This window comes from Rhinatrema bivittatum, chromosome 7, assembly GCF_901001135.1.
Source record: "Rhinatrema bivittatum chromosome 7, aRhiBiv1.1, whole genome shotgun sequence".
NCBI lineage: Eukaryota > Metazoa > Chordata > Amphibia > Gymnophiona > Rhinatrematidae > Rhinatrema > Rhinatrema bivittatum.
In genome coordinates this window covers 90,877,970-90,904,797 of record NC_042621.1, presented here as the reverse complement: position 1 = coordinate 90,904,797, position 26,828 = coordinate 90,877,970, and the positions used below count along the sequence as shown (strand labels likewise).

General features: G+C 46.9%; 1 protein-coding gene across 1 annotated transcript in view; it reads left to right on the top strand.

Annotated features, from left to right (window-relative positions):
* The window catches only part of MBTPS1 (membrane bound transcription factor peptidase, site 1), a 297,566-nt gene that overhangs the window by 80,436 nt on the left and 190,302 nt on the right, over positions 1 to 26,828 (top strand). The window contains exon 7 of the mRNA XM_029608668.1: positions 6,934 to 7,050. Coding sequence (XP_029464528.1) covers positions 6,934 to 7,050 — 117 coding nt within the window. The remainder of the gene's footprint in view (positions 1 to 6,933; positions 7,051 to 26,828) is intronic.

The following is a 26,828-nucleotide window of genomic DNA, read 5'->3' as shown; positions in this document are numbered from 1 at the left end:
CTAGTTTAAAATCTGCTCTATCTCATTTTTGAAAGTTAGTGACAGCAGCCTGGTTCCATTCTGGTTAAGGTGGAGCCCATCCTTTCAGAAAAGTCTCCCCCCTACCACAAAAGGTTGTCCAGTTCCTTACAAAACTGAATCCCTCTTCCCTGCACCATTGTCTCATCCACGCATTGAGACTTGGAGCTCTGCCTGCCTTTGGGTACCAGAATAAATACTTATTTCTCACTTTATACTGGACTTATGAGACAGATTCACTGTGAAAATCCTGCAACTATCATACTGCATGCCGGTTCCCGTGTGTGTATCGGGAAACCTACAGGAGCTTAGAAGCGCTTCAACGTGCTAGAGATTTAATCATCGGTTGCTTTTGGATTTGATGTCTCTTATGCAGTTGGTATATGCAAGTTAGTAAAATACTTAACTTGTATATGATAGAGGGATGTCCTCTGTATTTATGTGTTGTCAAATGTTCGAGGAAGAAGGTCCCTTTCAGGTATGTGCATGTGATATGCCGGTATGGCTATTTAAATAGATGTCCTGTCAAAAGGGTTCCTTTCAGGTCTTCATGCCGCTCGCTGACAAAAACGCCCGACTCTGCAGGGTTTCGGAATCTCTTCCTTCCTCAGGGGTGCAGCAAGCAAACTGTTGTCTTAAGATCAGCGCTGATTTTGAAAAATCTTCTTGTCACCACAGGGATAATATTAAAAAAATAAAATAAAATATCCACAAATAGAACAAATATGTCATACCTGTTAGTTTCGCCACCCACAGGAAGGCCCTGCGAGCTGTTCACTCACCCCCCCCCCCCTGCACCAGCTGCCTGTCCTCCATGCAGCTGGTGCACTGCTGTCACGGGTCATCAACACTGTGGAATGCCGCGCTCCTTGGCTGCTACGTGCTGCCTTACCTTGCAGAGGTGAGTTGCCACCAATGCTTCTACTTTCTGTGCAGTGGAGAGCCGCTTCTGCTGCTGTCTTCTATGTGGCCTGGTTGCCGTCAACGTGCTGCTCCTACAACAGACACATTTGCTCTGCCAGCTTTCCTCTAGGTGCGAGCTTGCGCCTCATCTTATTTAAAGGGCCTGCGGCCCCTCTTGATGATGTCTAGCCTGCAGCCCTATAAAAGGGCTCCCCAATAACTTCCTGGTGGCCTTCACAAGGTCTCTTGTTCATCAGTTCCTGGCCTTCTGTGGTCTTGTCTGTCCGGGGTCCGTATTTGTTGGATTAAGTCTTCGGAGTCTTCTTGGTTTTAGAGCTTTGTTCCAAGTTCCTGAGTTCCTTGTGCCAGATTCCTGTCCTGATCTTCGGAGAGCTGGTTCCAGCCTGCAGTCCATCCTGGTCTTGTTGTGTAGGAGGTGTATCCTTGGGCTGAGGTGGGGTTGACGCAACCCGTAGGCGAGGGCCTATGGGTCCCCACCATCAGCAGGCAGAGTGGTCTGAAGCTGGAGGCCATTGGAGCTTCACCTATACCAGCCCACATTCCCCTCGGGTTGAACCTTCGGGTGCCGGGGCTGGCAGGACTTAGGTAGGCCTCAAGGTTAAGTACAGGTAGTAGATGGTTCAGCCCCGAGACAGCAGCCAGCAGATGGTGTGGTCCTATCCTTGAAGGGATATGGAACAGGAACTCAAGCACCAAGGAACCAGAAGGAACTGAAGGTGCCTGAGCAAAGTGAGGCCGAAGCCTTGATAGTCCATGTCCAGAGGATAGGTACAGAAGCGTCACTGTCAAGCTTGAATGGAAGCTGGCGGCACTTGGAAGGTGTAGCAAGCAACATGGAACGCTGGACTTCAGAAAGTCTGAGGCGAAGTCGTTTGTAGCAATGGTCAAGGCACGGAGAAGGCAGGCGTGGTCAGACGGGAGCAATGGTCAAGGCACGGAGAAGGCAGGCGTGGTCAGACTGAGCAATGGTCAAGGCACGGAGAAGGCAGGTGTGGTCAGATGGAGCAATGATCAGAACCAGGAAGTCAATCAGCACATAGACGAGACTAACATGGAACAGGAACTTGGAGAAACAGGAACACGAAGCAAGGCTCACGTACAAGCAACGGGTACGAGGAAACCTGGAACCAGGAGACCAAGGAAACCTGTTGCAAAGGCAACGTTTCAGTGTGAGGTCTGAGCATTTAAGCGCTGAGGGAACTGACATCAGCATCTGGGTCCACGGCTAAGTTCCCGCCACGGGCCCTTTAAAGGTTTCACTGGTGTGTGTGTGCGCGCGCGCCTAGGGATGGGCGTGGTGCCGCTGGCAGCGTCTCTCCGAGAAACCCGCAGAGAGGCCCTACGGATGGAGGCATCCTGGCTGGAGGTCCTAGGAAGCGGAGCAGGGCTGGAGGTGCTGGCGGAAGTCTGAGGTCGGGACTGGTGGCCCACTGCCGCCAGCGACTTGGAGCTGGAGCCCAAAGCTTGTGTAGAGAGGTGAGAGGGCTGCCACGGGCGGCAAGCGTAATAGGTCTTCAGTATCCACCTAGTTCTTGTTTTCGTTCTTGACCGGGTCCTCCTCCTTGTCTGGATCCCTATCTTCAATCTTTGCCTGGTTCCTCGTCGTCTGGACCTCTGTTTTCAGCCTGTTCTGGTCTTCAGCCGTGATCCTGGTCCCACATCTCCAGCTCGGCTCCATTTCAGTCTTCAGTTCTAGCTTTGTGTGGCCTCAGTCTTGGTTCTGGTCGATAGTGAATCCTTGTCATTGCCTAGCCCATGCCTGGATATGCTTACTTGCCAGTGATGTGGACCATGGCCAGCCCTGGGGTTGTGTTGGTCGCTTCATGGCTTAGGGGCTCATGCATACCTGTGGTCCGAAAGGGCCTTTTGGAGTGGCCGGAGGGCTACCCTAAGAGACCAGCCCTGGCTGCTGGTTCTCTGACGGTTCCATCACAAACTGTACATACATTTACACACAAATTCAGAATATAACAATCTAAAAGAATTTAGACCATTATGCCACCACCCATTACCTGCTTCCTCTCGAATAAAATAGTAACCATCATGATATTGCTTCACATTCTGCTATTACTACATTCCAAATGCCTGCTGAAAGAAGGCTTTTTACTATTTTCCTGAACTTTAAAAGCCCAGTTTCAACCTTCAAACACCCTGGTAAAGAATTCCGAAATGTTGGTCCCTGCACATAGAACAGTCTCTTTCTTGATTCATCCAAGGGCACTGAGATCTAGCTCACAATAATTGTGAGCTAGATCTCAGTGCCCTTATGGGTTGATACAATTTCAATACTGACTTAGTACTACTAGGGACCAAACCTTTTGCCTCTAAACTAATTGAACTTAGCAGAAAAATCTTCCTTTGTTCTTTTAAATGTTTTTCTAAAATTTATCTTTTGAAAGGAGCCAATAACCTTTTTTTGTGTTCTTCCCTTATCTTATGTGCAAGTGTTTATCTGAACTTGGGACTATAGTATCAGTACATGGTCTAGCATGTGATTAGTTTCTGTTATTTCTGTCTCCTCCTTTTGTCAGTTTCTATTCTCTGAGGGTTGGAATTATGGGTTAGGGAAAATTACCTATATTATAATAAGGGTCTTCCCTTTCTTCCACTGAAGTTAAAGTATCTGCTATTTGAGATACCTCCTGTGAACCACAACCTGGACCATAGCCTGAGAAGTGAGTCATTTTAGAATATCAGGTGAAGGAGTGTTTGGAGTCAGTTATTAACAGGTTTACAAAGAGTATAGAAATGTATTCCTTCTAGTCCTCCTACATCAGACTACACTAGTAGCTTGTGCCTCCTTATTAACAGATGGAAGTAGAAAGCACAGCTTTCTCTGACCTCACAGCTACATACATGTAGTACTGCCCAGAAAATTCCTTGGTATTCTCTACCTCCAGCAGATAGTAGGATGTACTGGTGATACAACAGGACTTTTTTTTTCTGACAAGGCTGAATGATCAATTTTGCAAAGAGCAAACTTCTCCCATCTCATTGTCTGAAATATTTGGGGCTCGATTTGATATGAACAAAGGTAGCACTTGACTCACGAGAGAATTACAAGAATGTACATCAAGAACAGAGATTCTCCCTTCTAAGTGCTCCCAGAGTTAGGATTACGTACTGCTGCTTGGATCAGTGGCTGCCAATTTGGATCTCATTTTATGGGCTCACATGTCTCCCGTGCAGGCTGTGCTACTGTCCTGTTTGTCACTCCAGTCTCAATGTTTTGAGCATACTCTTCCTCTCTCTGTTGTAGTGAGGGATAGTCTTGCTTGGTGGATCTCGCCTCAGAATTTTAGTGTGTGATTTTAGAACCTCCCTCATGGATTTTTCTCGTCATGAATGCAAGACTCTCAGGTTGGGGAGCACACTGTCTGGACCAGATAGCCCAAGGATTCTGGTCTCAGGAGGAAGCTTCCGGATCTATCAGCAGGCTGGAAATCAGGACCATAATGCTAGTTCTGTTGCAGTTTCTTCCCTTAGTATAGGGAAAGGCAGTAAGAAAGCTCTCTGACAGTCACGTACATGAGTAAACAAAGGGATACTCGGAACCTGGAAGTGTCAAAAGAAACAACCCCTCTTTTTCATTGGGCAGAAGAGAGCCACATTCAACTTTCATCGGCACATATTGTGGGGTAGGATAATGTTCAGGTGAATTTCTTGAGCAGGTCCCTCAACCTGGCTGTGGTGACCGACCTGTTTCGCCGGTGGGGTACGCCGGATGTGGACCTGTTTGCATCCCCTCTCAACCACAAGGTGAGTAGGTTTGGTTCCCTAATGGCAGGGAATGGCCATCCGGCCTGAGATTCTTTTTCCCTTCACTGGGGGCAGGGCCTCCTGTATGCGTACCACCCTCTGCCTGTGCTACCGATGACCCTATCCAAGCTCCAGCAGAATGGGGGGACCATGATTCTCGAGGCACCCTCCTGGCCAAGGCAGGTTTGGTTCCTGCTTCTCCAGGACCTGTCAGTGTGTGCACCCATCCCACTTGGGGATGATACCTGAACTCGTATCACAGAACCAGGGTACTCTGCGCCACCCCAACCTTTGGGCACTTGGTCGTTTCATGTGGGGTCTCCTCCAACTGAGGCCCCCGCTTCGACCACTGGCAGTATCCTGGGACCTCAACGTTGTCCTGGCACGACTGATGCGGCCTCCTCTTTGAGCCTCTGCAGTCCTGCGACCTGAAACTCCTCACCTGGAAAGTCATATTCCTGGTGGCGATCACTTCCACTCGCAGGGTCAGTGATCTCCAGGCTTTGGTTACGTACACACCATACACGAACTTCTTCCATGACTGTGTGGTTCTGTGTACGCATCCTAAGTTCCTGCCCAAGGTGGTGACTTATTTTCATATCAATCAGTCAACTGTTGTACTCACCTTTTCTCTGAGACCTCATTCCCACCCAGGGGAATGGGCTCTCCATACTTTGGACTGTAAACGGGCTTTGGCCTTCTACTTAGATTGCACGGCGAGCCATAGACAGTCCACCCAGCTCTTCGTGTTATTTGATCCCAACAGGCTGGGGATAGCGGTGGGAAAACAGACCTTGTCTAACTGGCTGGCAGATTGCATCACCTTTTGCTATGAGCAGGCAGGCCTTTCAATTAGCCAGCAAGAGTAGAAGCTCACTCTGTGCAGGTGATGGCAGCATCTGTGGCTCACTTGAGTGCAGTCCCTGTTGCGGTAACTTGCCGGGCCGCAAGCTGGAGTTTTCTCCACATGTTTGCAGCCCATTACTGCCTTGACAGGGATAGCCGTCAAGACAGTGCCTTTGGTCAGTCCATCCTGTGCAACCTGTTCCAGACCTGAAACCAACTCTCTCTGCTCGTGCCTCTTGTAGGAACCAGTCCGTCTCTTGTTACTCACAGCACCGCAGTTGTGTTATGCCCGTTGGCACCTTGTTCAGTCGCTGCTGGTTTCTCTGACCGAACATGATGTCTGGAGCTCTGTACTCACCCACATGTGAGGACTACCATCCTGTTTGTCCTAGGAGAAGCGCAGTTGCTTACCTGTAACAGGTGTTCTCCTAGGACAGCAGGATGTTAGTGCACAGGAATCCTACCCTCCTCCCTATGTTGTTGGGTTCACCTTCGATTTGTTTTGTTTTTTCGCTCGTCTGTTTTGCTATATTACAAGACTGAAGGGGGACCACTTCTGGATGTGCGGAAAGTAGCAGGCTGGGCATGCTCAGTCTGCTGGTCAAAGCTTCTAGAAACTTTGACAAATGTTTTCCGTACTGGGCTCCATCGGATGATGTCACCCACATGTGAAGACTAAAATCCTGCTGTCCTAGGAGATAACCTGTTACAGGTAAGCAACTGCGCTTTGCTTTAGATCTAGCAATGAAAATATTCCAGGATTTTTAGTGGGGAAATTGCTGGTGCAGGCTTGGAACAGTTTTTACAATAGAGCAGCATCAGAACAGAAGTTATGAAAACTTCATTCCTTCCCATGAAGGATCCAGATGTCTTAAAAAAAAAATTATCGTATACCATCACCAGTTCAAATCCAGATCAGGTCAGTTTGGATTTCAATAGGTAGCCTGTGTGACATGAGCTGATGGTCTCAGTCCAGTCCTGGGACTATAGCAGAAGTATTCTCATCGTCCCATATTAAATTCTTACAAATCTGTGAATTCTGTTGCATACTGTGGTTGCTAATTTGTATTGCCTCATTCCAGTGTTCTCTATAAGACAGTCCTTGAAAGCTTGCATTGGAATTTTATCTGCGTTACAATCTTTTTTTTCCATTTTTCATGGTGTTAATGTAAGCAAATTCACATAGTGTGTAAATCAAAATTTGTGAGTTTGCTCCTTTGATTAGTTGCTAATACAAAAGAATGTAATGGCTGGTTATATATTGCATTGACTGCTCAGTAACTTTACAGAACTGATAAATATTTAACTTTTGGGAATATCTGAGAATAGTAATTACAAGTTTAGTTGCTTTGGTTTTGATTACTAAAATGTTGTTTTTAAAAACAGGTCTCATATACATCTTGGTTTCTGGATGCCTTTAACTATGCCATTTTAAAGAAGATAGACGTTTTAAATCTTAGCATTGGTGGACCTGACTTTATGGATCATCCTTTTGTTGATAAGGTTTGTACAAGTTGCAAGTGAAATTTTGTAACAAAATGATCAACATTGTTGAGCTGTACCTTTTTTCAAAACGTTTTCTGTCCACTAATATTAGCCACTCATTTTGTAACCCAAATAGAAAAGTTGCTCACTGTTATGTTTCTATCTATCTAGTTTGGGCGTTCATTCTCTTTTGGATGCTTTTAAACACCTGTTAAATGACTAATGTTAAAGTTTTAAGAGCTTATTTCCTAGCATGTAGACAGATGGACTCAGGACCAGTGATTTATGCACCTCTGCCAGCAGATGGCGACAGAGCAAACTGCCGTCACAGTATATATACTCCTACAGTGACATCAGCCTGCCAGTATTCTCCATCTCTAGCAGAGATGGACGTGCATCTTCCTACTGGGGATGCTTCAGATTTTAGAAGGAGAGTTTTATAAAGAAAAGAAAAAAGTCCTGCTCTCCTGCGGTGATACCAAATGGTCCCTCCCCCAGTTGAGACTTTCTCATTTCCATGGTCCCTCAGATGAGTACCTTGGTCTGGTAGCTGGTTTTTCAGCCAGCATGATTGTACAACTTAAAGGCAGCGGGTGCAGGAAGCTGAGTGTGGCATTGAAGGCAGATGCCCTCTCCCCCCGCAGCCAGAGACTGTCTCTCTTCTCAGCCAGGAAGGGCTGAGCTCAGGTAAGTTTAAAAAAAAAAAAAAAAAAGTCAGAGTAGAGGGGTTGTGTAGGACTTCCTCCGGTCTCCGTGCTGTGCATACCATTCCAATGTTTGTTCCCACTCCCATTGGGGTTAAGGGAACTGGGCAGCCTGGCGGGTTGAGCAGCCCGGGTGGCCTAGGCCCTGCTGTTAGGCTATTTCCTGTGCGGTAGGCGCGTAAAGCATTTTTGCACGCTTTTCTGCTTGTTCAGCTGTCCTCTACGGGATTGTCGGTTTGCGCAGTGCATCCGGCTGTGTGCCGAATTGTGCGCCCAGTTTCTTTTCAGCAACTTGGATGCAGTGGGCATGAGGAAAAGAGGCACAGTAGGTCTTTTTAGAAAGGGGAGATGGCACTTTCATTTACAGATCTCTAACTCCGGAGCAACTGGATAGATCTGGTTGAAGACATCCAAAAGACAGGAATGAAAGGAGAAGCAGTACTGATGGGAAAATAGAAATAGAGAGATTCTAGATACCCTTGAAGGGGCTCTCCTCTTACAAATGCTAATAGAATCCATGCGGTAAGGGGCACTACTGGACCTGGTATGTATGAACAAAGAAAGTCTCTCTAATGTCCAGTGGCTGCGGATCTGAATAGCAGTAATCATTAGATCAGGGATTCTTAACCTGGGGTCCATGTATACATTTCATGGGGTAAGTAAACTGGGCACCAAAAAATTGAGTAGATACATTTGTGCATTTTTCTCGGGAGGAGGTCCATTGCTTTCATCAGATTCTGAAAGGAGTCCATGACCTAAAATGTTTAAGAAACACTGCATTAGCCACTGTAGTTTGATACAGCAGCCAGGATAGAGAGGAGCCTCACCAAGGTCATATTCTTGGATTAAAAAATACCAATTTTGCTAAAATGGAAAAGTACCTTAAGGAGGTGGTGGCAGGGCAAGAGGAGGCAAGTGACGTGGAAGAACAGTGTGCTAAACTAAGAGACGCTGTACTAAAGACAAAAAATCTTTATGTCAAGAAAGAAAATACAAGAGGAAAATGACCAGTATAGTCTTCCAAAGAGGACATTGAAAAAGTAAGGTAAAAAAGATTAGCATTCACAAAGTATAAAGGATCTCATAAAGAACAACACAGGGAAGAATATCCAGTAAAGCTGAAAATAGGATGACAAATGCACGAGTGATACAAAAGCTTGCTAAAATGAGGAGAACATAAGAAGTGCTGTGCTGGATCAGACCAAGGTCCATTGAGCCCAGCATCCTTTCTCTGACAGTGGCCAGTCTGGGTCTCACAAGTACCCTGCAGATCCCAAAATAGCTGATCTGTTTTTCTCCCAGGGATAAGCAGTGGCTTTCCCAAGTCTGCCTGGCTAATAACTGTTTATGAACTTTTTCCTTCAGGAACTTTTCCAACCCTCTTTTGGCTGCCTGACCATATCATCTGGCAACAGATTCCATAGCTTGATTATGCGCTGAGTAAAAAATACTTCCTAGGCCTCCCACGCATGCAGGAACCTGCTTTCTATATACAGCCCGTCCCACCTTTCCCACCCTGGTAACCCTTCCAGCACACCCCATGCTCCCCCTAACTCCCCCCCTCCACTCCCCCCCCCCCCCCCCCCGCCTTTAGCCTCTTCAGCCTCCCCCCCCCCCCCGCCTTCTTTACCATATCATTCCCTCCCTTACCTCTACCTCCCCTTTCGCATATTTTCTCCTCCCCCTTTTCCCTCTCCCCTCACCCCTCCCCCCAACGTTGTAAATAAGTTCACATATGTAATATGTAATTTTAAACCCATATCTTTCCAATTAAGTTATCCATGCTTGCTTTCTCTTTTCTCTCGTACTTCGCTTTTTACCTTGTTCTTTTTATCCAATTATTATCCAATTTCTCCCAGTTTAAACCCCCTTGTTCAATGTAATTTCCTTTCTCAGTTAATTGTGAACCGACATGATGTGTCCTACGAATGCCGGTATATAAAAAAAATGTTAAATAAATTTGTTTTAAACCGTCTGGTTGCTACTTTCATGGAGTGTCCCCTAGTTCTAATGTTGTTTGAAAGGATAAATAACCATTCCCTATTTACCCATTCCACCCCATTCATGATTTTATAAATCTGTCATATCCCCTCTATCATATCTTCTTCAAGCTAAAGAGCCCTAATCTTTTTAGTCTTTCTCTATAAGGGAGATTTTTCATTTCCTTTCTCACTTTTATTGCCCTTTTCTATGCCTGGTGTTTTGGGTTTTTTGTTTTTTTTTAATTTTCTTTTATTAAAGTTTTTAGCATAGAAAACAGTACAACCTATAACTATCAATACAAAAGGTATGCAGAATTGCAATGTCGTACATATCCCCCTCCCTCCCCCTCCTCCAGTACAGCAGAGTGCTACAAAATAAACAATCAAATAAACAATTCGGTGCATCGATGGTGAACTGGGTACAATCCATATAATATGCAATAACATAATCTCACATGGCGTGTCTCTACAAAAAACAAAGTCCGCATTGAACTTCGGTCCCTATGGTTGCAGAGATCAGAGTCCATAACATATAGGAATAATAAGTTACAGTTGGTTAATATAGGCCATAAATGGTTGCCAAATATTACGAAAGGAAGCACGTTTGTCATGCTTTTCAGCAGTAAGGGAAACTAAATGATAAGCATGCAATTTAGTGATAACATCTTGAACTTGGGGGCAAGTGAGTCGATTTCCATTTAAGAGCCAGCAAGCTTCTATTTATTTATTTATTTATTTGAAAGTTTTGTATACCAACATTCATTAAGAAAACATCACATCGGTTTCCATAGAACAAAAAGGAGCCAACAGGGCTCCTTAAACACATGAGTGCATAGTTTCTTAATCCCTATGGTCATTGAGTCAGGGAAGACCTGCAGTAAGGCCATTGCTGCATTAGGGACAATGGAGATGCCCAAAATGCCACTGATCCAGGCAAAAATCTCTGTCTAAAAAAGGAGTGAGTTGAGGGCATTCCCACCATATGTGCAGGTAAGTACCACTATCCCCACATTCTCGCCACCAGGAATATGGGGGTAGATTCTGTTAAGTTTATCTGGAGTGAGATACCATCTATAGATCATCTTGTAGCAGGTCTCTTGCAACCTTGCGGATATGGAGCACTGCCTAGCGAAAGAGATAATCTCCCCCCAGGTTTTCTCGTTCAAAGGAATACCTAGGTCAGCTTTCCATTGTAGCCTATGTTTATACCGTACTGAGGGAATTGGGGAGAGTAATTGGTATAGTTTTGAAATTGTCCCCTTTATAACATCACTGTTAAAGAGGTAGGATTCCAGCATCGACTTGCCTGGCCTTAAAGAGTTGGAACGTTGAATTCATCGTACAAAATGAGAGGCTTGCTCAGAGGCCAAAAAGTCTCGGGAGTCTAAGTGGTGTATATCAAATAATTGATCCCGTGATAACAGGCTGCCTTGATAGAGTAGACTGCCTACCGTGGTAATACCCTTTTCCCTCCATAATTGCATGCTTTTAGTTTGAAAGCCTCTGGAGAAGTGTATATTATTAAATAGGGAGGTTTGATAAAAATATTCGTGTGTGCCCACCAATGTCTGTTTATTATGGGCCCAAATTTGCAATGTAGTCCTCAGTGACCAAGGGATACAATTAACCGGGCGCCAGGTATTTCGGGGCTGCCACACTAGAGAAGTCAATTCCATCGGGCCTACTATAGCCTGCTCTATATACGCCCATTGTTTGGATGTTAACTGGTGATGAAAATCCAAAATTGCTCTCAATTGACATGCACTGTAGTACCAGGACATAAGAACTTAAGAAATTGCCATGCTGGGTCAGACCAAGGGTCCATGAAGCCCAGCATCCCTTTTCCAACAGAGGCCAAACCAGGCCACAAGAACCTTGCAATTACCCAAACACTAAGAAGATCCCATGCTACTGATGCAATTAATAGCAGTGGCTATTCCCGAAGTAAACTTGATTAATAGCCGTTAATAGACTTCTCCTACAAGAACTTATCCAAACCTTTTTTGAACCCAGCTACACTAACTGCACAAACCACATCCTCTGGCAACAAATTCCAGAGTTTAATTGTGCGTTGAGTGAAAAAGAAGTTTCTCCGATTAGTCTTAAATATGCTACTTGCTGGGGGGCGCTATTGAGCAGCGCTAGCTAATGGCCGCATAGGGGTTGAGCTCCCTCCCCAAAGCCTGTAATTTGCTTCTTATTACGCAGCTATCCGAGACTTTTGGCGACTAAACCCCGCGAATCGGTGGTGGAACGGGTCGAGATGACGACTAAGAAAAAAGCGGCTGACCTCCGTCAATTTGCGTTCAGTAAATTGCAGGACGATATGCCAGACGAGGATGAGGAACAGGCCTTACCGCCCCGGTCTGAAGCAATAGCGGAGCCCGGCCTAGCTTCCGGATCCGCGGCGGCGGGAGAACGAACACCGGGAGGCTTGCACCCGGACATACCTACCAGGTCGGAAATTCGCTCCTGGTTCTGCGAAATCCGGGCGGATATAAAATCTTATAAGGCTGACCTTATTGAACGTATGGCAGAGCTGCGTGAGGATCTAAACGCGGTGGGGCGACGGGTGGACGATCTTGACGGCCGCGCCGACAATCAGAGTGCACATTTAGATACGCTCACAGTTGCCGCAAAACAATCCTCCGCTAAAATTGAGGCTATGGAAGAGAAGCTGGAGGACCTCGAAAATAGGTCTCGCCGCTCAAACTTGCGCATACGTGGCGTGCCGGAGACTGAGCCATACAAAGATAGTGCAGGCACGGCGGCGGCCATTTGTAAAGCCCTTCTTCAAGAGCATAGGGTACATGTGGGGGAATCTCCTCCTGAGACGGACTTTGTGCTTGAGCGTGCGCACCGCGCCCTAGGGCAACGGCGGGATAATCAGCCGCGGGACCTAGTCCTCAAATTTCTCAATTTTCAGCATAAGGAAGAAATTATGTCCCTGGCACGTGCACATCCCGGCTGGGTCTGGCAGGGCCTTTCAATCACCTTTTACAATGATCTGGCGCCAACCACGCTCCAAAAACGTTTTCAGCTACGAGATGCTACGGCAGTGCTCCGGCAGGCGGAGATAAAGTATCGGTGGACTTTCCCTTTTGCGTTACTATATCAGCATAACGGGATCACCTACAGGGTCAAGTCACTGCAGGAAGCCGCACATGCTTTTAAGGAGGCGGAGCTGCCATTTTCTTTCTCCACGGAGGGCTTACCCGCAAAAAAAGCAGCGACCGACGCCACTCCACGTTGGAGGAGACCTGGGATCGGCAAGGGTCGACTCCGGCGGCAGGCTTCCTCTATCAGCGTGGACTCTGCAGACAAAGGCTGATGCCTATTGACGATTTAGAGGATAAGGCTGGTATGTCTGTGGGCCAAAAGTGCCTGCCCAAGTTATACGCCGGCATTCCTGTCTGGTGGACGGCTGCTGGCTGACTGTTGTGGTTTTTCTAACTGTTCCTTTGATGACTTAAGTTGGGCTACTCGGATTCCTGTTTTCAGCCCTTGTTTTGAATTTTCCTGAACTAAGGTTTCTTATTCTCCTTGGGCTTGGGGGGGGGGGGGGGACCCTTTGTGGGTTACTGGTGTTGCCACTTGGTACCCCCTGGGTAGGGGCTCGCTGAGTGTTGAGCGAGCCTGGTTCGAGTTATACCCACTGGTGGTAGAGTGTCCTATGCTTATGTATAACTTACTGCATTTTTTCTTTTCTTTTTATGTCAGTACAGGATTGGGATTCCCTCACAGTTTTTCCCTGTTTCCCTTTATTTACTATATTTTGGTTATCCTGCAGGGTCCGGAGTTGAATTTCAGCTGGATTTTTCCCTTTACAGACCCTTATGGTTAAACTATTATCCCTAAATGTCAAGGGGCTCAATACCGGCAGGAAGCGCTATCTGTTCCGAAAGGAGCTGCACCTCCAAAAGGCGGACATAGTATATGTACAGGAGACACACCTTAAAGCACGATATGCCCGCCTTTTGGATCACAGTGCTTATCCCCATGTGTATCACGCCGGTTGCGGTGCCGGCTCAAAGTATGCGGGCACGGGGATCTTACTTTCCGCTTCCCTAGTTTATGAATATATCTCTCATGTTGCGGACCCGGCGGGCCGCTATCTTTTGTTAAAGATTAAACTGGGGTCACAAGTGTATACTCTATTATCTGTTTATGCTCCCAATAAGGATTGTGGTCCATTTATGGCATCCCTCCATAGTTTGCTTCTGGATCATGTTGAAGGTGCCCTCATTTTAGGGGGCGATTTTAATATGGCTTTGCAACAGGGCCTTGACACTTCGAACCCCGGCAGTGTTCCTTCCCGTACCTACTGGAGGCAGCTTAAATCCCTGATAGCTGATTGGTCTCTGGTAGATGTCTGGAGACTCCGCTATCCTTCCTCTCGTTCCTATACCTTTTTTTCCTCTCCTCATGATAGCTATTCCTGCATTGATTATTTCCTGGTGGATAGACAGCTTAGCAATGAGGTACGCCAAGTGGATATTGATGCTATTTCCTGGTCGGACCACGCCCCTATCACTTTGGATCTGGATATCAGCGATAAGGACCACGGGGTTAGCTTCTGGAGGCTAAACGAATCCCTTTTAGAGGATGAGGCCTTCCTGCGGGAGTTGGAACCCCAGCTCCTTGAATACTTCTCTTTAAACGCCACCCCGGAGGTTAGCCCAGCAATGGTGTGGGAGTGCTCCAAGGCTTTTGCCCGGGGGCTTTTATTATCTAGAGCAGCCACCTGTAAGCGGAGGCGTCAGCAAGAGAGGGCGGCGCTGTTAAATCGCCTCCACACACTCACGCAGGAACATATGCGCACGCTGTCCCATCGGTGTTATCAAAAATTATTAGCTGCCAAGTCGGACCTTTCTAAATTGGACAATGCCCAAATGTTGCATGCCATGGAGATTACTAAACAGATTTATTTTGAGGGCGGGGACAAGGCGGGTCGCCTGTTGGCTCGTAGCCTGAAGGCTAGACTGGCTCACAACTCTATCACTAAAATAAAAAATGCCCAGGGACAGATGCAGACTGCTTCTCGGGATATACGGGAGGCATTCACTGATTTTTACGGTCAGTTATATGCGGCTGATGCGACTATCTGCCCGAGTAGCATAACGGATTATCTGCAGGATATATCGCTGCCTAGACTATTGCCCCAGCAGCAGGCCTCCCTGGAGGCACCCATTACTGTGGCGGAGGTTTTGGCCGTTATCAAAACTCTTAAACCTGGTAAAGCCCCGGGTTTGGACGGACTGTCCGGGGTTTATTATAAGAAATGTGCGAATATTGTGGCTGAACCCCTGGTACATTTCTTTAACAGCTTACGGGACGGGGGATCTTTGGCCCATCAAGCGAATGTGGCGGGCATAACAGTTTTGGCTAAGCCGGGTAGAGACCCCACGCAATGTGCGTCTTACCGGCCAATCTCCCTCATCAATGTGGACCTTAAGATACTAGCCCGTATATTAGCGCTGCGGCTTAATGCATGTCTCCCTTCTCTTGTCCCTAATGATCAAGTGGGGTTTGTCCCTCATCGTATGGCAGCTGACAACTTGAGGAAGGTATTGGACTTAATGTGGTGGGTACAAAAAGAACAGATCCCTGCAATTTTGCTCTCCCTAGACGCTGAAAAAGCGTTTTGACTTGGTCCATTGGCCCTTTCTATTCCACACCTTGCAGCGCATGGCGTTTGGTCCCCACTTCTTAAAGTGGATAAATAAATTATACGATCACCCTAGAGCCCGAGTTAAGGTAAACCGTGGTTATGGGCCGGCCTTTGGCATTCAGAGAGGCACCCGACAGGGTTGTCCTCTGTCTCCTCTTTTATTTGCCCTTTACTTAGAACCTTTTACCACCAGAGTTCGTGCTTCTGGAGGTATTCGGGGGGTAAAGCTAGGGCCCGCCCAATATAAGCTCTCCTTATTTGCAGACGACGTGCTGCTCGTACTGACAGACCCCGTGGCATCCCTCTCTGAGGTTCTGAGCGAACTGGATCGATTCAGTGCTGTCTCTGGTTTAAAAGTTAATTTGGATAAATCCGAGTTACTCAATGTCAATCTGCCTCCACAGGAGGTGCAACAGATTAAGGATAGATATCCCTTTAAGTGGGCTCGTTCTCATATTAAATACCTCGGTATCCGCATTTCATCTCAAATTTCTGACTTATTTAGGCTGAATTATCAGTTGCTCGATGACAAAACTACTATTGATATGAGCCGATGGAATAGGGGCCCATACTCTTGGTTAGGCAGAATTGCCATCGTTAAGATGAATGTCCTCCCCAAGTTCCTTTATCTCTTCGCGTCCCTGCCGGTGTATCTACCTAACCACCTAATTCGCAGATGGCAGCGCAAGATTTTTGATTTCATTTGGCGCAGGCGACCCCCGCGATTTCCACGGGACCTTATGTATCTCCCCAAACAACAGGGTGGCCTGGGAGTCCCGAACCTGTTGTGGTATTATCAGGCAGCTCAGCTCAAACCCTTGCTGGATATTAACCGCACCCAACATCCCAAGCAGTGGGCGCAGTTGGAACAGACTATGTTGGGCCCTATGTCCCTCGCCTCCTTGTTTTGGACACCGAAGGATGACTGGAGGCCCATTCGGTGCATTCCATGGGCTATTGCCACCACCTTGCGTGTTTGGGGCCAAACACGCAAGCAGTTATTAGGGGATTTTACTTACTTTTATCAGTCCTCACTAGACTCTACTACTCGATTCAGCCCGGGATACTCATCCCCTATGTTTCAATCCTGGAGGGTGCGAGGTATTTTCACCATAGGGCATTTTTTCTCACAGGGGGCTCTCATCCCTCCCACACAGCTAGCGCTAACTTATACATTACCACCTTTGAATGCTATGGCCTACATGCAGATTACTCATTTCATACGGGCCTTGCAGCGTTTGGGTGCTCTCAGACAGAGCCGATCTATGTTTGAATCTTACTTTTTGTATAGTAATGTTCTTCGAGGTGCCATCTCCAAACTGTATCAACTGTTCTTCCAGAAGGGTGTCACTCAGTGCACTTTTGTTAAAAGTTGGGAGAGGGATTTACAACTGCGGCTTGGGCCGCGAGTCTGGGGGGAGGCCTTACAACGGGCTCGACATTGCTCGATATCGGCCAAATTACAGGAAAATTGTTTTAAAATAATGTACCGGTGGTACCTCACCCCCGATAAACTTTGTAAATTCTATGCTCACCTGGGGGATGCGTGCTGGCGTTCCTGCGGGGCTAGTGGGACTTACCTGCATATATGGTGGGAATGCCCTAAACTCGCCCCGTTATGGCGCGAACTTTTTGATTGGTTACAAACCCTTCTTGATATTACCATCCCCTTAGATGTTAAAGCGGCGTTATTAAATATCTTTCCAGACACCATACCCCGGAAATATCAGAAGTTTTGTGCCCACGTATTTATTGCAGCTCGGTCCCTGATAGCTTACCACTGGAAATCTGTGGCGTTGCCTTCCCTCCGGGGGATCATAGATAAACTTCATTATTTTTATCGTATGGCCCATCTCACGGCTATCAAGCATCGCCGTCTCCAGGCTTTTTGGGCCGCCTGGAAACCCTTTTGTGACTCCATTGCCGCATCCTCTGCATGTCCTGGATGCTAATCGAGCACTGTCGCCCATGTTCCGAGGCCTTCCTGGCGTAGGGTGTCTTTTGTAGGATGGGTCCATATGCTGTTTCTGGCAATCCGCTATGCTGCATCCACTAGCAGACCCTTGACAAGTGTTCTGTAATGTGTTTTCTTTTGTTCTCCGGTACTCTAAGTTATTTCCTGTACTGGTTCTCTGTTCCTGTGCTATTTTTCCTGTACACATAGGATACTCTGCTTTGGGGGGGGGTGTTGGGGGGGGGGTGGGTGGGATTGGGCGTGACTTCACTTAGACGGCAAATTGTGATATAGTTCACTGTTTTCTAGCATTTGTTTTGCTGTATGAGATTTTTCTTGCCTATATACATAAATAAAAATTGTCAAATTCAAAAAAAAAAAAAAAAAAAAAAAAAATGCTACTTGCTAACTTCATGGAATGCCCCCTAGACCTTCTATTATTCGAAAGTGTAAATAACCTAGTCACATCTACTCGTTCAAGACCTCTCATGATCTTAAAGACCACTATCATATCCTCCCTCAGCCGTCTCTTCTCCAAGCTGAACAGCCCTAACCTCTTCAGCCTTTCCTCATAGGGGAGCCATACCGCCATACCGCCCTGTATCTTTGGTTGGTATAGCACAGCCCTGGCCACCCTCGGAGACGGTCTCCTCCAGATAAAATAAAAAATCTTTTTCTGCCAAGTACGGAGTATAGGTGAAGGTATATAGACAGGAAGTGAAGAAAATAGATAAAGAAATTTTGGTAGGATCGTCATTTTGATTATGGCAATCCTTCCCATCCAGGAAAATGCATTCTTGTTCCATCTACTAAGATCAATCGTTATTTTGTGTACTAGAGGTTTGTAATTAAGAGCGAACAACTCAGATAGATTGGCCGATAGTAGGATACCCAGGCATTTTATATGGGCTTTGGCCCACCGGAAGGGGAATTTTCGTGCTATAGTCATCGTGTCTACTGGTGTTAGGTTAATGTTAAGAAGTTCTGATTTTTCTAGATTGACTCGAAGTCCTGCTCTCTTGCTAAAACTGGTTAACTCTCTCATCACCCCCAACAGGGAGTGGATGGGGTCAGTTAAAATCATGAGGACGTCCGCAAGCAAGGATAGCTTGTACTCCTGATCACCCAGCGTTACGCCGGTAATATCTACTGTGATACGGACCCTGGTCGTGAAGGGCTCTAGATACAGGGCAAATAAGAGAGGGGATAAAGGGCATCCCTGTGTTGTTCCACGTCCTATTGCAAAGGCTTGCCCATAGCCGTTGTTGGCTTTTACCCGGGCTTGGGAGTGATCGTACAATTTTTGTATCCATTTAAGAAAAAATGGCCCAAAATTCAATTTTTGTAATGTATGGAATAAGAATGGCCATGAACTAGATTGAACGCTTTCTCAGCGTCGATGGATAACAATACTGCTAGCACCTCTTTCTCTCGGACCCACCACATCAGATCAACAACTTTTCGAATATTGTCAGCTGCCATACGCTGCGGTACAAAACCGACCTGATCGGTGTGCACCAGGTTGGGTAAGACTTTATTAAGTCTGAGCGCCAGTAGGCGCACCAAGATCTTTAGGTCTACGTTTATGAGCGAAATAAGCCTATAGGAGCTACATTGAGTGGGATCCCTTCCCGGTTTAGCAAGTACTGTTATTCCTGATACATTAGCTTGCTGGCTTATAGTCCCATCCTCCCATAGATTGTTAAAGTATTTAGCTAAGGGATCCGCTAAGGTTGTCATGTATTTCTTATAGTATGCGCCTGAGACACCATCAAGGCCAGGGGATTTGCCTAGTTTAAGAGTTTTGACCACAGTCTCTATCTCAGTAACCGTGATAGGGGCGTCCAAAATCTGTTGTTCCCCAATGAGGCTCTGTAATGTAACAGCATTCAAATAATTTTCTATATTGGTAGTTTGGTAGTGTCCTCCAGGCTATAAAGCTTTACATAGAAACTGGAAAAGGTTTCCCTAATCCCAGAGAAGTCTGTTAAAATTTTTCCTGATGAATCTTTGATTTTAGAGAGATTGTTATGGGATATCTTAGCTTTTAACTGGCGAGCCAGTTGCTTACCGGCCTTATCATCCCCTTCGTAATATAATTATTTGGTGATATCCAGTGTATGTAGTAGTTGCTTATTGTTAAGTTGATGGAGTTCCGTTTTGAGGGCCAAGAGCTTTTGATAACCTTTCTTAGAATGTGTTAACATGTGTTCTTTAGAAAACTGATTGATTTGACCTAAAAGGTCATTTTGGACTTGTAATCTCTGGCGTTTGCACTCGGAGGCTCTAGAGATAAGGAGCCCACGTACTACTGCTTTGGAGCAGTCCCACCATGTGCTAGGGGTTACTGAGGAGGTAGCATTAAGCGAAAAATATTCTTGGAGCTGGGAATTCAGTTCTTGGGCAAACTTAGTATCATGTAACAGGGATTCATTCAATTTCCAAAAGCGGGTTTCCGCATCCCTATCCCCAAGGTAACCTCAATACTGATAGGCGCGTGATCAGATCATGTGATGGGTTCAATGTCTTCTTTACGTAATTGATTGCTTAGCATTTTATCTATCAAAAAATAATCAATACGTGAGTAGCTGTCGTGAGGGGAAGAGTAGAATGTATATGAGCGGGAATAAAGATTGCGATTTCTCCATACATCAACTAGCTGCCAGTCATCTATGATGCCCTTCAATTGAGACCTGGGGGTGTGGCCATTAATCACTCGTTGTTTAGAATTGTCCAATTCGCGGTTAAGAGTGAGGTTTAAATCACCTCCAACAAAGATAGAACCTTCTGCATGGGTTTGGTTTTTTATTTTTTTAAGAGATGGGGTGATTAGAACTGCACACACAGTTTTGTTCTCTATTCCTTTCCAAATAGTTCCCAACATTATATTTGAATTTTTGACTGCTGCCACACACTGAGCCGAAGATGTCAAGCTATTGTCTACAAGAACTCCGAGGACCTTTTCCTAGGTGGTAACTCTTAACATAGAATTGTGTTCCTGAAGTCGAGATTATTTTTCCTTATGTGCATTACTTTATACTTGTTGACATTAAATTGCATCTAGGCAGACAAGTGGAAAAATCAGCCACATGATACAAGTATCAAAGAAAAAACTGGTGAAATGGCCTCACCATTAAATTGCATCTGCCATTTAGTTGCTCAGTCTTCTAGTCCTTTTGCAGTTCCTTACAATTTACCATTATTTTAATGTCTCAAAACAATTTTGTGTCCTCTGCAAATTTGATTACCTCACTGGCTGTTTCCTTTTCCAACTCCTTCATGAATATGCTAAATATCACAGGTCTAAGATATAGACCCCTGGAGCATGCCACTAACAATCTTTCTCTTTTTGGAAAAATGACCTTTAATCTTACCTTCTGTTTCCTGTTTTTATCCAGTTACCAGTCTTTAATAGGACATGACCTCCCAATTTCCTGAGGAGTCTTTCATGAAGGGCTTTGTCAAATGCCTTCTGAAAATCACCCACATGTTTGTTTACACCTTTATTATACACCTTTATTAACCTAATACATTGGTAATTGCTCAGCCAGGTTTTAGTATAAAAAAATGCAGAAATCCAAGGGAGTGGTGTGAGATCAGATTTTCATGAAGCAGGAAAGAGACCTGATGATTTTAAGGTAGTGAAAAAGTATGAAAAGGCAGTGGCTAAAACCAGAGGGATGCTAAAGTGCATTAGGAGAGAGGTATAATTAGCAAGAAAAATGGAGGTGATTATGTCATTGTACTGATTGTTAGTAAGATTTCACCTGGAGTGTTCTGGTTAGTTCTGGAGTCCTTACCTCCAGAAGTATGGAGGTGCTACAGAGAAGGATTACCAAAATGATGTGGATCTCTTCTGATGTCCTATGAAATGAAACACAGAGATCTAAACATGTATATTCTAGAGCAGTGTTTCCCAATCAGTGTGCGGTAACTGGAGTGCAGGTGTGCCGCCTCTGCACTCCAGCTGTTTCCCTTCTGACCTGTAGAATGTCGTCCTGCTAGCAGGGGGCATCAGAGAGCAGCACTTATCGGCAGCTGCTCCTACTTTCCCCTCTGCTGGCTCTCCTGTGCAGCAGAAACTGCATGAGTCTCTGTAGGCTTGTAAGACCTGCTGGCCCCGTGCAGTTCAGATTGCAGAGGGAGGCTGGCAAAGGAGGAAGCAGCAGCACTTGGTAAGCCTGCTCCCAGACGTTTGCTGTTCAGGGATTGGGGGTGGAGTGGGGAAAGGGACAGATGAATGTGCCAAGGTGAGTGAGGTGGGGGGAGAGGGAAGGGAAAGGTGATGATACCATGGGTTGAGGAAGAAGGGTGGAGTGAGAGGAAAGATGATTCAAGGGGCTGGGGAGGGAAAAGTCAAAAGAAAGGGAAGGTGATAATGTCAGGGAGTGAGGTTGAGGGGAGGTGATGCTAGTGTATGGGGGGAAATGGAAGATTGATGAGTTTAATGGGGGAGAGGAGTGGAGGGAGAGGGAAGATAATGTTGCCAGGAAGTGAAAGAGGGGGCAAGTGATGCCAAGGGTGAAGGGAACAAAAGTTGATTAGCATGGGGAGTGGAAGGAGAGGGGGAAAAAACAATGATGCCAGGGGATGGAGAGAGAGAGGGAAATTGATGATGCCAAGGGATGAGGGAGAGGGGTGAAGGCAGAGGGTAGGTGATGATGATGAGGGGTGAAGGGAGAGGGAAGGTGATGATGATGCAGGGGGGTGGTGAAGAGGTAGTGGAAGGTGAATTTGATGCCTGGGAATGGGGAAGAAGGTTGGAGGGAGAGAGATGATGACGATGCCAAGGGGTGAGGGAGAGGAATGGAGGCAGAAGGAAGACGATGCCAAGGGGTGTGGAGAAGAGGGAGAGGGAAGGTGGTGATGATGTGAGGGGGTGAAGAGGAGGTAGTGATGATGCCTGGGGGTGGGGGAAAGGGATGGAGGGAGAGGGAAGGTTATGATGTCGGGGTGGGGGAGATGGATGGAGGGAGAGGGAAGGTGAAAATGATTCTGGAGGTAAGGAAGAGGGGGAGAGATGATGATGCAAAGGGTGGGGGAGAGGGGTAGAAGGAAAGGGAACATACTGGTGGTGATGTCAGGGGTGAGGAGCTGAAGAGAGAAGGTGGTGATGCCAGGGGATGCAGGAGAGTGGTGGAAGGAGAGGGAAAATGAAGATGAGGCTAGGGCGGGGGAAGAAATAGTAGGAGAAGGAAGTGATGGTGATGGGAGAGGGAAGGTAATGAAGCCAGGGAATGGTGGAGATGGGTAGAAGTAAAGGGAAGGTGGTGGTTATGATGCCAGGGGTGAGGAGGTGGAGAGAGAAGGTGATGTTGATGCCAGGAAGTGAGGGAGAGGGAAGATGATAATATGAGGGAGGTGGAAGAGGGAAGGTGATGATGATGTCAGGGGAGTGGGGGATAGGGAAGGGAAGAAGGTGATGATGCCAAGGGGAAGAGGGAAGGGAAGAGAAAGTGATAATGAAGTGGCTGGTTTGCACAAAAAAAGTGACCCCTGTTCCAGGTATGCCACAAAACAAAAAAAGGTTGGGAACCATTGTTCTGGGGGAACGGGGAGATATAGAAACATGAAGGCAGAAAAAGACCATATGGCTGATCTAATCTGCCCATCTGCCTAATTAATTTAGCATTATAATTCCTATCATTTCCCTAGAGATTTCCTATATTTATCCCATGCTTTCTTGAATTCAGACTCTGTTTTTGTCTCTACTACGTCCACTGGGTGACTGTTCCATGCATCCACCACCCTCTCTGTAAAGAAATATTTCCTAAGATTACACCTGAGTTCCCTCTTTTCAACCTCATCCCATGATTTCTCATTCTAGAGCCTCCTTTCTGTTGATAGGCTCACCTCATGCATGGATAACTTTGAGATATTTAAATGTCTCTCATATGTCTCCCCTATCTTGCCTTTCCTGTAGGGTATACATGTTTCGAACTTTCTGTCCCCATATGCTTTAGATGATAATATGGGCATCCAGTACTACGTTCACTCACATCCACTCATATACAAACAAATGAATTCTCTGAGACATTAAATTGGGAAAAACAAGGCCGCAGCTTTATTAACAAGTGACCCGAGCCTAAAATACAATTTAACAAACAACATGGATTTTTATGGCACACCACCCCCTACCATCAACTATCCGCCACCTTCCGGCAGGATAGCTTGACCCATATTCCTTTGGAATGCTCGCATGGCCCCTCACACACCAGTATAAACTCCCGCCCCACTCTGGCAAGGAGCCATCCTGGGTGGACCCCCGCCACCAACTTGCAAGGGGTCTGGCCAATCTGCTCCCGCCACTTTCGGCAAGGAGCCGAGCCCCTCAACAACAGCCCCAGTTGTCATTCCTCGCTTGCTTGTTGCCAAAATCCATTTAACATAACAATAATAAGCTGATCAGGCTCGGGCCAACCGCCACAGGCACAGGCATCCTATGCCCTGTGACCCCCCAAAGATGCGGCCTCGTTCACAAAGGAAACAAACTCTCCAAGGCCTCCTGAATGGAGTTTAAGAACAAGTCTAAACCCACAAAGGAAAGATGAATCCCATCTGACCGGAATAAGCCGGTGACTTTGCCCCACGACCAATCATATTTGATATGGCGACCCCCCAAACGTTCCAACCAGGCCCCTATCTGTTGATTTGCCTTAGACCTACATCTGCGCCACCTAATGTTCTCGCATTCAGCAGGCCGCACAATAATGTCCGACCAGCACAAAATGGTTGTCGGGAGTAAAATGGCCACCGTCATGAGATCCTTGCGAACCATGCCGATGAACTGTTTCCTAGGCATCCCGCCCCAGTCATTACCTCCCAAATGTACTACTAAAACCCGTGGAACTCCACGCCTTTCGTGCTCCTTCAGCACGCAAGGAATGAGCTCATCCCATAACATCCCCCGGCGCCCCAACCAAACAACCCGCACCCCCCTCCGATTCAAATCCAGATGAGAGCCATATGGACGATGGCAGGCATGTCTGTGCGCCCAGTAGGTGTAGGAATGCCCGATTATCCACACCGCCATTGTCTCAGGCACCGCACCTGCAAAGAAATGAGAGTTAGACTCCGTTCATTGACACACAAAATCTGGGCGTACATAACTCCTGTACGCCCCAGACCGCCACCGTCCGATCCGTTGAATCACCCCTCCTGGCAAACCGGCACCAGCTGCCGAAGTTGCTGCGCCGATGCGAAAGGAATGTGTCCTGAAGCGACGCTCATCCAGACCCACCAAGCATAAAGCTCTGCGCAGGACTGCATGGAACTGATACTTGGTCAAAGGCGCCAAATTGCAATGTACCAAAAATTGGTCTGACCCCTCCGGTCGCCTAAGACAATACTCAACTGCATTCCGCACCGGACAAGACACCAAACCCGGCACCTCCAAAAGCACCACAGTCTGTCCTCTTCCGTGCTGGTCAGTCTTTGACCGAGGGATAACAATCGTCGCCGTTCTGTTAGTCACCACAATATTTTTTGCCAACAGCCCCGGGTAAGCACTGCTCCGCGTAGAACGAGCCACTAGTTCACTAATGCGGAAAGCACCAAAAAATGCAAAAACAAAAGTCACCCGAAACAAAACTGTTTCATACTCCGAAGAGCACACCTCAGACAAAACTTCCCATAATAAAACCAAAATATCATGCGTAATGAGAAAACGCTGGTCAGTCGTAGGGGTTATCCCCTTTGACCAACCCGCCAACACCCGTCGCACTAGAAAACGACCAGACGGATATCCCCACCCATGAGCCTTCATAAAGAAGGAGAAACCTGCCAACTGCCGCCCAACTGACGCCCGCGAACTACCACTCGCTCTCGCCCGCTTGATAAACCGAATCAATGCTTCATCCGAAATCGGACCACCCGCCCAACCCCAGGCCGATACCACCGCCGAAACCCGCCTGGCCCCCCCCACGTAACTTGTCCATGTCGAAGGAGCTAATGAAGCTCGCAGCATTTTCCAGGACTCCGGGAACCGAATCTCCAAAGGGAAGATGGTACAGGGGTACCGTAAGGCTCCGCGTCCGGGGCCAGTTCTTGAAACAACTCCCACTTGAAACGAGAAAGAGAGTCAGCCACACCATTAGAAATCCCAGGAACATGACGCGCCCAGACGGTCACGTTTAAGGATATGCAGCATAATATGAACTCACGCAACAAGTCTGAAACCTTCATACAATGAGCTGATCTCTTGTTAATGACCTCTACAACCCCCATATTATCACACCAAAAAACCACTCTCTGCCCTCTCAGCTGCTCCCCCCATAGATGCACTGCCACTACAATTGGAAATAACTCCAAGAATGTAATGTTTGTTGTAATCCCGGACGCCACCCATGCCTCCGGCCAACGCTCGGCACACCACGCCCCTTGAAAATAGGCCCCAAAGCCCAAGGATCCTGCTGCGTCTGTGAACAATTCCAAATCGTGATTAGACCTTGGATTGGATTGCCACAATACCACTCCATTAAAGTTCCTCAAGAACGTATCCCAGATCCGCAAATCCTCGCGTAAATACCTCGAGTTCCGAACTCGATGATGCCGCCGTGTCAAACCAGACATGGCATGTGATAACCGACGCAGAAATACTCTTCCCATTGGAATCACCCGGCAAGCAAAATTCAGGCTGCCTACTAACGACTGTAATTCCCGCAAGGACAACTTAGGACGACTCACCGCCTCACTCACCAAAGCCCGTAAACGCTCCACCTTATCTGCCGGCAAGCGCGAAACCATGGCAACCGAATCCAGCTCAATACCTAGAAAGACCAAACAAGTGCTAGGCCCTTCAGTCTTGCTCACAGCCAACGGGATCCCAAACTCAGCCGCTACCCCTTCAAAACAATGTAACAGGCGCTCACAGTCATCTGACCCAGAGGGCCCTGCAAACAAGAAATCATCCAGATAATGAACTAACATCCCGGACTGAGCTTTAGTCTGCACCACCCAGTGCACAAACGAACTGAACGCCTCAAAATAAGCGCACGCAATGGAACAACCCATCGGCATGCACCTATCAAAGAAGTAATCCCGCTGAAACTGAAATCCGAACAGCCGAAAACTAAGCGGATGGACTGGCAGCAATCGAAACGCCGCTTCGATATCCACTTTTGCCATCAAAGCGCCCGGACCACACCGCCGGACAACCTGAACCGCCGAATCGAAGGACGCATATTTCACCGAACAGAGTTCACGTGGAATACCATCATTTACGGACTTACCCTCCGGGAAAGAAAGGTTGTGAATCAACCTGAATTTTCCCGGCTCACGTTTTGGGATCACCGCTAACGGAGACAACACCAAATTCCCAAATGGAGGCTCAGCAAATGGACCCGCGATTCGCCCAAGTTCAATTTCAGCTCTCAATTTTTTTTGAACCACCTCCACCAAACGCCGCACTGACGGACAATTATCCCCCCCCCCAACTGCCTCCCCTCCCCTAAATGGTATTTTAAAACCCCACGTAAAACCTTGGA